The sequence below is a fragment of the Mytilus trossulus genome, chromosome 7 (genome assembly GCF_036588685.1).
Source record: "Mytilus trossulus isolate FHL-02 chromosome 7, PNRI_Mtr1.1.1.hap1, whole genome shotgun sequence".
NCBI classification, from domain to species: Eukaryota; Metazoa; Mollusca; class Bivalvia; order Mytilida; family Mytilidae; genus Mytilus; species Mytilus trossulus.
Window position 1 is genome coordinate 15154795 of NC_086379.1, and position 15663 is coordinate 15170457.

At 31.4% G+C, this 15663-nt stretch overlaps 1 protein-coding gene across 2 annotated transcripts in view; it reads right to left on the reverse strand.

Moving 5' to 3' along the window:
- Positions 1 to 360: 360 nt before the first annotated feature.
- LOC134724677 (uncharacterized) overlaps positions 361 to 15663 on the reverse strand; it is a 29936-nt gene continuing 14633 nt past the window's right edge. For both annotated transcript variants that reach the window (XM_063587849.1, XM_063587848.1), the window contains exons 4-9: positions 14315 to 14623; positions 13023 to 13238; positions 11542 to 12487; positions 10493 to 10556; positions 8099 to 8261; positions 361 to 2549 (exon numbers count right to left, since the gene is read on the reverse strand). In XM_063587849.1, the coding sequence (XP_063443919.1) occupies positions 2296 to 2549; positions 8099 to 8261; positions 10493 to 10556; positions 11542 to 12487; positions 13023 to 13238; positions 14315 to 14623 (1952 nt within the window). In that variant the 3' untranslated portion in view covers positions 361 to 2295. The remainder of the gene's footprint in view (positions 2550 to 8098; positions 8262 to 10492; positions 10557 to 11541; positions 12488 to 13022; positions 13239 to 14314; positions 14624 to 15663) is intronic.

Sequence of the window (15663 nt, forward strand, 5' to 3'; positions counted from 1 at the left end):
CTGTCATAATTGTTTTTCATAATTTTTCATTATAATTCAGTGCTTTAGTTTTCTCTTTTTGATCTGTTTCAATTTTCATCTTGTCTGGGCATGTTACAGGTGACTATGAGTAATGTTTTTTTCCTCACTGTTGAAAGCTGTCCCTTATATCCATATCATTTGAACTCTAAGGTATAGTTGTCTCATTGACATTCATACAGCATCTTCTAATCTTTATATTGGTATTCAGATAGTTTGCCTGTATAGACCAAATATCATAACAGTAAAACAATCAGTAAAAAGCTATTCATTCAAGTACCATCTATACATGAAGTTTTATTTTATAATTGACAGTAAGCTATACTTTACAAGAAAGACAAAAACACAAAATTTATTTGACATGTTTTTTTAATGTCAATTATCATAATAAGAAATCAACAACAAAACTATATTCAAGTTACTCAAGTAAGAATACAATTTATTTATTTCTCATAAGAAAAACTTAAATACAACCATTGTTAATAGCTATTTACAAAATCAACAATATCTAACAGAAATATATTTTCAAACAACCATTCAAAATACTTTCATCTTTTAATATCCATTGGATAGCATGCATACATTTGTTTAGAATTAATTTACAGATAAAATTCATAAAGCAGACACTCTCTCATTTTCCACTTACTTTCATTCAAAAATAACTCCATTGAAAATTACTTTACACATCTTCCACAATTCTTAAATTACAAAATAAAACAATTCAAAGTTCTCTAATTCTTATGTCTAGCCCATAACCAATAAGAGGCAGTTCCACAAGTTTTCTCTTGTAAGTAACTTAATTGAAGGCATGGTTAAATACCAGCAAACAAATTGGAATACACATTTCAATTAGTAAAAAAGGAGTAGGTCCGGTAAGGACCGATTTTGGCCCCAAATTTCAAGTTCATCTGACAAAAGATTTTGACCACTTTTTAAACACTTTTAAATGTCTATTTCATATGAATCAATTAGATTATGTGAAAGATTTGAACTGATTTCGTCATTAAAAACGATCCGATTCAAGCTCAAATATGAAAAATTAACCAAATATGCCAAAAAATGTCACTTTTCGGATGATTTTTATCAAAAATGAAAGTGGCCACGTGGCATCCGTGTTCATCCTCAATCTTTATATATGATATGTATTATCATACAATACAACTTCCATTTCAATATTAAGGATTAACACGAATGCGGCGGCCACTTTCATTTTACACGAAAACCGTCAATAAATTAACTAAAATGCTAGAATTTTGAAGAATTCAGTAATTTAGCATGTCTTTAAGGTGCCAGTACCTTGTATATGTTCATTGTATAGTCAAAAATAGGCCATATTTATGTAGCAGAAGCACTCTACTGTTCAATAAATAACTTAAAGGTAACATTTTATCAATTTTGTAAAACTGCTATATTTTGAGGCCAAAAAGGCCTCTTACTGGACTTTAGCCTTTAGAAACGAAGGTTACAAATATTCTGGATTGAAGGAAATTGCAAAGTAAACATTGACCCCTGTAAATCGTAGTAATAACACTAATTAACCCATATTCTCTAGATCATATCAGTAGTCTAACCTACCAATGGGGATCTTTCCATGTCTTGATTTGGACAATGCTTGTTTTATTTCGTTGGACACTAAAATTCGTGGATAAAGTCATCCACGAAAACCACGAAAATTGGTACCCCACGAATAAAAGTACTTTCACAGTAAGTGTATTGAATTCATTCACATCCCCCGGCAAAGCATTGTATACTACTGATATGATCTAGAGAATATGGGTTAATTAGTGTTATTACTACGATTTACACGGGTCAATGTTTACTTTGCAATTTCCTTCAATCCAGACTATTTGTAACCTTCGTTTCTAAAGGCTAATAAATGATTATGAAAAAAGATGAAAATGGAGAATTATCTCTTCTTTGTTTTTTTAATGTAGTGATCAAATTATCCCCCCTATGTTTTTTATTGTAGTGATCAAATTATCTCCCCTATGTTTTTTTTTAATGTAGTGATAAAATTATCCCCCCTATGTTTTGTTAATGTAGTGATCAAATTATCTCCCCCTTTGATTTTGTAATGAAGTGATCAAATTATCTCCCCTTTGTTTTTCAATGTATTTGTTGATTTTCCACAAAAAACCTTAACACTCCGAGTGCTAAATGATATGCAACACTGATGTCTCTCTTCACAACATTATTCACATAGGGGACATAATAATAAAAATGAAAGTTGAGCACATTTTAGACCTTGTTTCATCATGATCATTATTTCTTCTAGTTTCACAACTTTGTATTTGAAGAACAATCATCATACACTCTCTCAAAACAGTTTGTTTCTGAATAATTCACAATTTTTAAAATGTCATGACGACCAAGATCCATCAAAAAATTTCGTAAGTTGTAGAAATTGAATGCACGTGCATTTTCGTATTTGCTTGATAACAATTTCCAATGACACAGAACCACTCTTGCAGGCCATTCTCTTTGTGTATAACAAAAATACTGTATGATTTCAATGTCTCTGCACTTTAAACCTAAAATAGAAAGAAATTAAGATACATTAAGGTATATCCTGGTTAGAGTAACCTAATGTAGGTTTATTTGCAGTTATTCATGGTTGAATTAGCAGATAATGATGTAAAGTACGTAATACTAAAATCAGGAAGTAAAAACTTTATTTAATTTTAATTATCAGCTTTAAGTGATGTTTTGAAAAAACTAATAACCACAAAACTATTTTTAACACTAAGATCCATTTTTATAATTTTTGGACCATTTTATTAATCAAAATATAAACATATTCATGTAATGATATTTGTTTAATTCTAAGTTTTTATGGGGAATACCCGGACAATATAATTTATTGATTCAGTGCAGAAATGGTTTATGTATCAAAAATTTTTATGACATTTGTTTCTACTGGAAAGTTGTCTAATTGGCAGTTGTACCACATGACCTTATTTCATATTCAAGTACATTTAAAAAAAAATAATAGTTTACAAGTATAAATACAAACACACAAAAAATTACCTTTCCGTGACAACATAGTTTTTTTCCCCAACAGAAGATGATATTAAATAAAAAGATAACCAGATGCTCCGCAGGGCGTAGCTTTATACGACCGCAGAGGTTGAACCCTGAATGGTTGGGGCAAGTATAGACACAACATTCAAGCTGGATTCAGCTCTAAATTTGGATTGTGATTAAATAGTTGACACAGCATAGGTTTCTGACACAGAATGAATGTGTTCTAATGAACTTAAAATTTTTGTTTTCTCTTAGAGCAATTCACTATGCAGTTGAATATTAATCCTCTCAAAAAAATGTTTGAAGAAATTTTCTTTTTATTTATGAAATTTCAAATGAGAAAAATTGAACCCAATTTTTTTAATCACATCCCCCTTTCCCTTATTCCAAAACTAATCTCAACTAAAATTTCTAATGGAGTTTGCAACAATAACTTCTCATTTAAATACATCATAAAATGTTAAGATGTAAAAAAACTGCTTGTTATCACTGAATGGTAAAGATTATTTTAATTTATCAGTTGGTAGTAAAAAGTGAATATACATTGTATATTGTATATAACAAAGATTTAAGTTGATTCTGGATAAAGAAAGATAACTCCAATTAAAAAAAATATCTTGCTATTGCACAATATTGTTCAATTAGATATTTCTTGCTTACTATTCTGGACAAAGAAAGATAACTCTAATTAAAAAAAAAAATTGCTATTTCACAATATTGTGCAATTAGATATTTCTTGCCATTGCGCAATACTGTGCAATTGAAAAGACTTGCTATTGCACAATACTTAATATAATAATTTTAGATCCTGATTTGGACCAACTTGAAAACTGGGCCCATAATCAAAAATCTAAGTACATGTTTGGATTCAGCATATCAAAGAACCCCAAGATTTCAATTTTTGTCAAAATCAAACCAAGTTTAATATTGGACCGTTTGGACCTTAATGTAGACCTATTTGAAAACGGGACCAATAGTTAAGAATATACATACACAGTTAGATTCGGCATATCAAAGAACCCGGATTATTCAATTTTGATGAAATCAAACAAAGTTTAATTTTGGACCCTTTGGGCCCCTTATTCTGTTGGGACCAAAACTCCCAAAATCTATACCAACCTTCCTTTTATGGTCATAAACCTTGTGTTTAAATTTCATAGATTTCTACTTACTTATACTAACGTTATGGTGCGAAAACTAAGAAAAATGCTTATTTGGGTTCCTTTTTGCCCCCTAATTCCTAAACTGTTGGGACCTTAACTCCCAAAATCAATACCAACCTTCCTTTTGTGGTCATAAACATTGTGTTTAAATTTCATTGATTTCTATATACTTAAACTAAAGTTTTGTGCGAAAACCAAGAATATGCTTTTTGGGCCCTTTTTTGGCCCCTCATTCCTAAACTGTTGAAACCAAAACTCCCAAAATCAATCCCAACCTTTCTTTTGTGGTCATAAACCTTGTGTCAAAATTTCATAGATTTCTATTAACTTAAACAAAAGATATAGTGCGAAAATCAAGAAAATACTTATTTGGGCCCTTTTTGGCCCCTAATTCCTAAAATGTTGGGACCATAACTCCCAAATTCAATACCAACCTTCCTTTTGTGGTCATAAACCTTGTGTTAAAATTTCATAGATTTCTATTCACTTTTACTAAAGTTAGAGTGCGAAAACGAAAAGTATTCGGACGACGACAACGACGACGACGCCGACGAAGACGACAACGACGACCATGCCAACGTGATAGCAATATACGACGAAAAAAATTTCAAATTTTGCGGTCGTATAAAAACTAAACACTAACCTATAAACCTGCCAGACTAACAAGAACACCTTCCTATCATTTCACCGACCATAGAAAGCTTACCTTTTGTTTATTGTATGTGAGGAAATGACCTAACCATAAAAACTAAACACTAACCTATAAAAATAAACACTAACCTATAAACCTGCCAGACTAACATGAACACCTTCCTATCATTTCACCGACCATAGAAAGCTTACCTTTTGTTTATTGTATGTGAGGAAATGACCTAACCATAAAAGCTAAACACTAATCTATAAAAACTAAACACTAACCTATAAAAACTAAACACTAACCTATAAACCTGCCAGACTAACATAAACACCTTCCTATCATTTCACCGACCATAGAAAGCTTACCTTTTGTTTATTGTATGTGAGGAAATGACCTAACCATAAAAACTAAACACTAACCTATAAAAACTTAACACTAACCTATAAAAACTAAACACTAACCTATAAAAACTAAACACTAACCTATAAACCTGCCAGACTAACATGAACACCTTCCTATCATTTCACCGACCATAGAAAGCTTACCTTTTGTTTATTGTATGTGAGGAAATGACCTAACCATAAAAACTAAACACTAACCTATAAAAACTAAACACTAACCTATAAAAACTAAACACTAACCTATAAACCTGCCAGACTAACATGAACACCTTCCTATCATTTCACCGACCATAGAAAGCTTACCTTTTGTTTATTGTATGTGAGGAAATGACCTAACCATAAAAACTAAACACTAACCTATAACCAGATGCTCCGCAGGGCGTAGCTTTATACGACCGCAGAGGTTGAACCCTGAACAGTTGGGGCAAGTATGGACACAACATTCAAGCTGGATTCAGCTCTAAATTTGGATTGTGATTAAATAGTTGACACAGCATAGGTTTCTGACACAGAATGAATGTGTTCTAATGAACTTAAAATTTTTGTTTTCTCTTAGAGCAATTCACTATGCTGTTGAATATTAATCCTCTCAAAAAAATGTTTGAAGAAATTTTCTTTTTATTTATGAAATTTCAAATGAGACCAGATGCTCCGCAGGGCGTAGCTTTATACGACCGCAGAGGTTGAACCCTGAACGGTTGGGGCAAGTATGGACACAACATTCAAGCTGGATTCCACTCTAAATTTGGATTGTGATTAAATAGTTGACACAGCATAGGTTTGTGACACAGAATGAATGTATTCAAATGAACTTAAAATTTTTGTTTTCTCTTAGAGCAATTCACTATGCTGTTGAATATTAATCCTCTCAAAAAAATGTTTGAAGAAATTTTCTTTTTATTTATGAAATTGCAAATGAGAAAAATTGAACCCAATTTTTTATTCACATCCCCCTTTCCCTTATTCCAAAACTAATTTCAATTAAAATATTCTAATGGAGTTTGCAACAATTACTACTCATTTAAATACATCATAAAATATTAAGATGTAAAAAAACTGCTTGTTATCACTGAATGGTAAAGATTATTTAAATTTACCAGTTGGTAGTAAAAAGTGAATATACATTGTATATTGTATATAACAAAGATTTAAGTTGATTCTGGACAAAGAAAGATAACTCCAATTAAAAAAAATTCTTGCAGATATTTCTTGCTTACTATACTGGACAAAGAAAGATAACTCTTAATTAAAAAAAAATTTGCTATTTCACAATATTGTGAAATTAGATATTTCTTGCCATTGCACAATACTGTGCAATTGAAAAGACTTGCTATTGCACAATACTTTATAATATAATAATTTAAGATCCTGATTTGGACCAACTTGAAAACTGGGCCCATAATCAAAAATCTAAGTACATGTTTAGATTCAGCATATCAAAGAGGCCCAAGAATTTAATTTTTGTTAAAATCAAACTTAGTTTAATTTTGGACCCTTTGCACTTTAATTTAGACCAATTTTAAAACTGGGCCAAAAATTAAGAATCTACATACATAGTTAGATTTGGCATATCAAAGAACCCCAATTATTCAATTTTTGATGAAATCAAACAATGTTTAATTTTGGACCTCGATTTGGGCCAACTTGAAAACTGGGCCAATAATCAAAAATCTAAGTACATTTTTAGATTCAGCATATCAAAGAACCCCAAGGTTTCAATTTTTGTTAAAATCAAACTAAGTTTAATTTTGGACCCTTTGGACCTTAATGTAGACCAATTTGAAAACGGGACCAAAAATTAAGAATCTACAAACACAGTTAGATTCGGCATATTAAAGAACCCCAATTATTCAATTTTGATGAAATCAAAAAAAGTTTAATTTTGGACCCTTTGGGCCCCTTTTTCCTTAACTGTTGGGACCAAAACTCCCAAAATCAATACCAACCTTCCTTTTATAGTCATAAACCTTATGTTTAAATTTCATAGATTTCTATTTACTTATACTAACGCTATGGTGCGAAAACCAAGAAAAATGCTTATTTGGGTCCCTTTTTGGCCCCTAATTCCTAAACTGTTGGGACCGAAACTCCCAAAATCAATACCAACCTTCCTTTTGTGGTCATTAACATTGTGTTTAAATTTCATTGATTTCTATTCACTTTAACTAAAGTTATTGTGCGAAAACCAAGAATAATGCTTATTTGGGCCCTTTTTTGGCCCCTAATTCCTAAACTGTTGAAACCAAAACTCCCAAAATCAATCCCAACCTTTCTTTTGTGGTCATAAACCTTGTGTCAAAATTTCATAGATTTCTATTAATTTAAACTAAAGTTATAGTGCGAAAACCAAGAAAATGCTTATTTTGGCCCTTTTTGGCCCCTAATTCCTAAAATGTTGGGACCAAAACTCCCAAAATCAATACCAGCCTTCCTTTTATGGTCATAAACCTTGTGTTAAAATTTCATAGATTTCTATTCACTTTTACTAAAGTTAGAGTGCGAAAACTAAAAGTATTCGGACGACGACGACGACGACGACGACGACGACGACGACGCCAATGTGATAGCAATATACGACGAAAATTTTTTCAAAATTTGCGGTCGTATAAAAAAAGGTTAAAAAGAATTCTCACTTTGAAATGACAGACATTAAAGTATAGATCCTTAATTTTTTTTAGTGATGGTTTCATCTAGAAAGATAGCATTCAATATTTGTTCAAATCAAATATTGCAAGAACTGCTAATTATTTAAAAAAAAAATGTATACATGTAGTATAATATCTACATTTTATAGTATGTTTCTGGCATGAACAGGAGAGCCCCTCAATTTGTTTTAATACATTTCTTAATCTTACCCAACTTTTCAGCAAAGTCTCTCCAATCTTTCTTCATACAAGCAGGGTTTTGGTCTAAGCTGAGGTGTATAATTACAGCACAGAGCTGGGACCAGGACAGGTCAAGATCCATTGATAGTTTGGGACTTTTCCTTTCCATCAATAACTGTACGGTCAGGCATAGCTAAAACAAAAACAATATTATTGGATACACATTGATTTATCTTAAACATTGATATCAGAAATAGATCAAAAGGTTTATGTCTTTTACTGCAACTCCACTTTCCTGTGAATGTCAAAACATATGGAGTGCACTGAAATAGTCATTATTTTTATACAACTGCAAAACTTGAAAATGTTTTTGTCGTATATTGGTATGACGTTGGCGTCGTCGTCGTCCGATGGTCCTAACTTTAGTATAGGTAAACAGAAATCTATGAAAAAATAAAAGCTTTGATCCCAACAGTTTAGGAATTAGGGTCCAAAAGGGTCCAAAATTAAACTTTGTTTGATTACATCAAAAAATGAATTATTGGGATTCTTTGATACTAGTATGCCAAATCTAACCGTGTATTTAGATTTTTAATATTTGGGCCTGGTTTTCAAATTGGTCCACATTGAGGTCTAAAGGGTCTAAAATTGAACATTATTTGATTTCATCAAAAATTGAATTCTTGGAGTTTTATGATATATGCTGAATCTAACCATGTAATTAGATTTTGGATATTGGACCATAAAAGGTAAATGTTCAATTTAAAAATTTTAAGTTTAAGTTTTTAGACCACACTCATTCTGTGTCAGAAATCTATGTTGTGTCAACTTTTTAATCACAATCCGAATTCAGAGCTGTATCAAGCTTAAATGTTGTGTCCATACTTGCCCCAACTGTTAAGGGTTCGACCTCTGCAGTCGTATAAAGCTGCACCCTGCGGAGCACCTGGTTCTTAATTGAATTTTTTTTTGGGACACATCAAACAGTGAAGTCAGGAAAGAGGAATTTTATCTTGTTAACTGTCAGTGTACAGCTAGTGAAAACCCTCAAATAAACACTATGCCAATAACACTGAAAGCCCCTGGACTCCCCCTAAATCTGCCTCTGAGAGCCTTGGACATGAGGACTCTGATACAATATAGTCTATCCTACAGACATAGTATAAAAAGGTAAACCACAAACTGAATACTGGGGTTAAATTTACATTTGTTTTATTCGTTAATGAACCGTTTTATTCTATATTAGGAAATCAATTAAACCTCTGACACCAAACACATCAATCTAAATGAACTTAATTGCATGATATACCTAAACCTAGATGTGATAAATATTTCTAACAAATATTTAATATTTTAAATCATTTATTTTTTTATTTTTAAAAAGTAAAAAAGTAAAGATGATTCACATAAAACGAGAGCTGACTATACAGTATGGGTTTCTCATTGTTGAAGGCTGTGATTCCAATAATTGCTCACATCATCTTCATTTAAGCTTTGGTGGACAATAGTGGATAGTTGTCTCATTGGCAATCATACCACATCTCCTTATTTTTAAATTAACATAAAATCTTCAAGATGGTATTGACAAGATCACAAGGGCAATATTGTGCAATGCTTCATTGTATCATATCAAATTTGAACAAATGCGCACAACTGAGCACTGGTGTGTGCAATCATACCTCCCTCTCTAAATGAAGGTGCAAAATCATTTACATGTATTTTATATAATTTTGTTCAGCTCTGTTGATCTTAAGTCTCAATTTGATGCATTTGAATTAAATTATTCTAATTTGGAATAGTGACTGGCATACAGGTTTGAGACTAAAAGTTTACAACCCAAAGAATTGATCTGTGCATTTGTGAGAAGCTGTCTAAAATGGACTTTTAAATAAATAGAACAAATGAAAATAAAATGATTGATTGGTTTTGGTTTAAGGTGAATCTGCACGCATAAACTATATCCCTGAAAAATTGATAATATCAGACACAAGTCTAATGTCATTACAATATGAGCTGGGTCAGATAGAAATCCAGTGCACATGTATATGTATATGTATATGTATATGCAACTCGTCTAAACATCAACCCAACAATGTTAGATCTGTAAATTTGCTTTCGCAAATTTTTGGTTCTTCCCTCGCTGGGATTTCGAACCCATGCTACTGTGATATCGTGACACCAAATCGCTGGCACTGCAGCCATCCCGCTAGATATATATATGTATATGTATATGTTTTTGATTATTTTTGTACATTTAAAAACAAAGAAGAAATAAAAGATAATTTTGGCCTGTTTTGTAAGGTTCTTAAATCAAATCAATTTTCAAATAGTTACAGACTTAATTTGCATAGAGATTTTTCAATCTGAAATACAAGTTAAGAGAGATATTGATTTCTATTCAACACAGCTCAATATAATACGTACATCACCATTCCAGTATTCTGTTTCTGATACTGCTGTCTTTTGACATACATTACTCCTGGTAGTTCTGTAAAAACAATATATTCATATTACTGAAATTATTAACTGTGTCCTAATACCACAAATTATAACACATATTTTGTTTCAAACAAATACCATGTAGTTTGAAGAAAAGTCACAAAATACCCTCTCCTCACTCCCACTTCAGTAACAACATGTGCATGAATGAACATACCGTGGTATATATGATAAAGTTGGCCTACCATTTTTCAGTTTTAAACCATAGAAATTTTTTTAAAATGCATTACAATATTATAAATTGACCTTTTAAACTGGTCCTGCAGATAAACCTCTCTTTTGGGTTTTTTTTTTCACACAGCAAGTAAAACATAGTTATTTGGGAAACACAAATACATCTTAATTCAAATTGACTTCAGATTAAATTTCCCAAAAAATGAAAGAGCAACCGTAAGCCACAAATAGATTTTGAATAATTGCTTCACCCCTGCTGATTTTTTTTCTTCAGACTTCATTAAAATGGACCCCATTGTATATGAAGAAATAAAAGTGTATACCAAAAAAATAATCTTTTGACCATAAGAGTACAACACAAGCATTGAAATTATAATGCGTTTATAAAATTTTCTACTTTACTAAGCAGTGAATTTGGATGATGGGTATACATATTTGTTTTTCATTCATTTTTTTGTACATATATTAGGCCATTAGTTTTCTTGTTTTGGTGCCGTTTATAGCTTACTATGTTGTTTGGGCTTTGCTCATTGTTGAGGGCCATATAGTCATGACAGTGACCTATAGTTGTTAATTTCTGTGTCATTTTATCTCCTCTTATGTGATATGCAATCATACCACATCTTCGTATTTATATAACTTTATTTTTATTCTTAAAAAAATACTTATGAACAATAATGGCATCTTAGTTAGCATGGTAACAGAATATTATTTCAGTCAAAGTTTCTGTTTAAAGACAGAATATAAGAAATGATAGATTCAATGAAGGTGATACACATAGCTTATAAATAAATAAATACCTCATGAACATGTCATCTTCTTCACACATCTTAAATTCATTATCCCACCACTTTTCATGTTTGTTCACAACTTCAAAGTCAACATCAGTTATATTCAATCCTAAATGTCTTTGTCGATGAAAACGATGTAAAATTCTCACTCTATTATTTGAGTATCTTACCCAGCCTAGATTCTTATAATAAATTCTTTGATATTCGCTATCGTCACTTGAACAACTATTTCTATTTGGTCGGTCATTATTGCACAAATCGTTATTTTGTTTGTGTGGACAAAGAACATCCACACTTTCTGCCCTAATCAAATGACCTTGTGGAGGTCGTGAATTACAAGTTGGAGGATTAACAGGATCACGTTGATTTACAATAACCAATGTATTCCCATCTGAATTCTCCATTGCTCCAATGTTTGTTCTATCATGAGGAGTAGGTGGGGGTAATATTGTACTTGGGTTGTCCCATGTTGTATGTCCTACTGTGAAGGGACCATTAGTTTTTGAAATTTCACTATTTATGGTTTCCTCATCACTAACAGTAATAGAATTTGAATCAACCTTGAAAGATGATGATTTATCTGATATAGAACTTCCTTTCCCATCATCAAACTCAAAGTTATCTTCACTTGAATCGTCCGAATTTTCCACTGCTTCATGACTTTTTTGATGGTGATGAGGAGAGGGCAGTGGTGGCAGATGAATACCACATGTTGATGATAACCCCTCTATATTACAAGAAGATGAAATTTCAGAAAGATCACTACCACCAGATAGAGTTTTTTGATCTGTCAGCCATCTAAGCACTTCTGGGCTCGGATCATTTGTCATTTCAACACTATGTTCTTGTAGATGGATCTCTTGTAGCTGATGACAAAGATGTGTCCTGAAATCATAGCCCTTGTCGTCTCCAGACATGGATGATCTCAGATTTATACAATGTACATGCTGAATTTCTACAAAAGACAAAATAATTTGAATATTACAGCTATATATAGTTTTGAATATTACAGCTATATATAGTTAAACAAACACAATTTTTTTATGGGAATTTTAGCCTCTGCTGTTTAATGCAAAACCATAACCAGTTGAAATTTATTCTCTATAGCCATTTGGTTTAAGGTGAACTGTCCTTTTAGAGATAATAAACTGGATACATAAGGGACAATATTTTGTGATTGTTGTGTCTGTTTGCTTGTTTGCTAGTGATTTTATTACATTGGTTGCAATGAATTATATTGATTTCCCAGTGAAATAAAAAAACAATTATTTCCTATGTGAAATAAACATGGTTATTTCACTCCTCTGATGTCATACAACAATAGGCATTGTCAGACGTTATCAATAATGTCCGATCAAAACAAATTTTGAATGCGTAGAAATAGATATAGTTCCTTACATTTTGTACTCTAATTTCATAAAAAAAGCCATTTGCCAATATAATAAAATGTTCATATTATAATAAAATCACAAAAATGAAGTAAAATATACCTGCACTGGGACTTTTTTCTACAATCTTCATATTAATTAATCTCAAAAATGGATTAACCAGAATTTCTTTGAATTCCAGACTGCGTAGCTGATGGTAATTTAAAACATTTAATTTATTATCCAACACAGAAAAGTTTGTCTTTCTTAAGATAACACGGACAGGCTGCTCGTTATTGTTTTCTACACTGTACATAAACCACTGCTTCATCACTTTACCTGTAAGAAGAAACATTTATGATATATATTTATTTGAAAAATAACAGAAAAAAACCAAAAGAATTACATGGTACATTGCTGACTAAAACTATTAATACAACTAGCTGTTTGCCTGATGGATTGATAGATTGATTGATAAGAGATAAAACGCCGTTTCAGAATCTAACGCATCCTGGGTAATATTTTCAAAATAATGAACACCAAAACGTCCTGATTGGTTAAATATGCCATAACCAATGGCGTGACGATATTTTCATTTTGGTGTACGAACGATGAAATTACCCATGATGCTTTAGATTCTGAAGAGGCCAATTGACTGAAATATTTGAGTCTACTTAACATATGTATTGACTTACAGGCAAATGCTGATGGATGATGAGTTTAGTACAACTTTCTGTTTTTGAAAATAATCTTTTTTTACTTCTTTCTTTTGCCATGGTTTTGTACTGTCCTTTTCTGATTTATAATTTATTGATTTTCTCCCTTGGATTTGCTTAAAACTGATCTTCATGTACTAAACATATTATTTCATAAGATGCTCTTTCAAGTTTATACTTTATAAATTAAACACTAACATAATAGGTACTGTAAATTCAGAAATTATTGCTGCAATTATTATTGCAATTGTGTCATTTTTGACTAAAATGTGATTTTAATGTTTAACATTGAGAAAACTCCTGTTAAATTCATATAAAATTATTGCAATTAAAACCCTGTCAAATTTTTTGCAAAAATAAAAATATCCTAATAATTTCTGAATTTACAGTATCTATAAATAGAAGGATCTTGATTTATGAAATACATTTTGACTTGTAAATTTGCATTGTTTTCTATTTCAATGCAAAAACAAATGTATAAATGAATTAAAGAAGATATATGTGAGGTGTAAGTCAATGAGACAGTATCCCAACAACATAAAATATCAAATGAAACCTAAAGTTCTCTAACACCTTAGAATAATTTTAAGTATTTTTTGCAATGATAAAAAAGTACATGAACCTGTTCCCATTAATATGTGACCCTTCTGTCATGATACTTGATACATGTATAATTGTAATATCATCAAAGAGACTTACCAAATGTTTTTTGAAGTTTAATGTTTAACTTTTTTAGCTGAGAACTTTTCCCTGGCACCACTCTGTCAAACAATTTAATCCTGTTTGATCCCAGGAACAAACCATCAGGACTTTCATCTTTATATATAACAATCGTCAAACACACAAAGTTTTCATACACTTCTTCCTCTGTCTTATGTCCCAGACAAACAAAAGGTTTAGATTTCTTGGATTTCTCTTCCAGGATACTAAATTCTATCTCTTCTAGTTCAAAGAAACAGAACTCCTCCTCCTTAAAGGTTCGTATGAATGGTCCAACTTTAATTGAATCTGAAATTAAATAACTTTTTATATGAATAAAGCAGACTTAACCGAATACAAGTTGAACCTTTCCAAAAAGGTACAGAGTGCTTTACTAAGTTCAAGAATTGACATCAGCTTTTGTTTTTTTTTGCATTTGTTTTTGGAGAAAACAAGTTTGATTCCTGTTTCAGAAATATTCATTAGACAAATAAAGGGGATCTATTTGGATCTCCTTATTAACATGTGATATAATATTTACTGTGGATTCATTTATTTTCTGTGCCAATTTCAGTGGATTGGCACAGAGGAAAACTTGCATTTTCATGGATATTTAATATTGTTGTTTTGGCAAAGTCTGCATAATATTATTTATATAATTATATATTCCTTCAAGATTCATTGAATGTTTCGATTTGTGCTTTCCCTGTACCCTTGAAATTCACAAAAATTGGTATGAATATTAATGCAGTAATAGTTGTTAATTTTAACTATAAATATTATTACACTCAAATGAATTAATTTATTTCTGTGTGTAAGGATTGTTACCAAAATTTAAAATTTGGGTAGTTCTATTCTACATTTCACTTCTATTTGGTTTCAGATTCATTTAAAGCAGATATGTGTGTCGAAAGTTAATTAAGGTCAAGGCCAATTCATTTTTTATAATTTGGATATTATTCACATCTTTAATCTGATAAAAGGATGCATCAGTTGGGGATCCAGAGGGGGTTCCAGGGGTTATAACCCCCCCTTTGTTTTGGAAGATCAATGCATTTGAATGGGGACATGTATTTGGAACACACCCCCTCCCCCCCCCCCCCTTTTTAAAATGGCTGGATCTGCCACTGATGCATCATTGTCTAGCACCATAAGTAGGTTACCCAATTAAGACATCACAAAATTCATTTTTAAGCAAACAAGTGACCTAGAACTGCAGTCAGGTGACTTAGTATAAAAACAAATCTGATAAGAGTCTGAAGGTTATCAACAAAAGTAGAGTATGAATCTATGCACGTAATTTTCTTCCTGATAAATAATTTTAATTTATTTTGAATAAGAGTACTTTT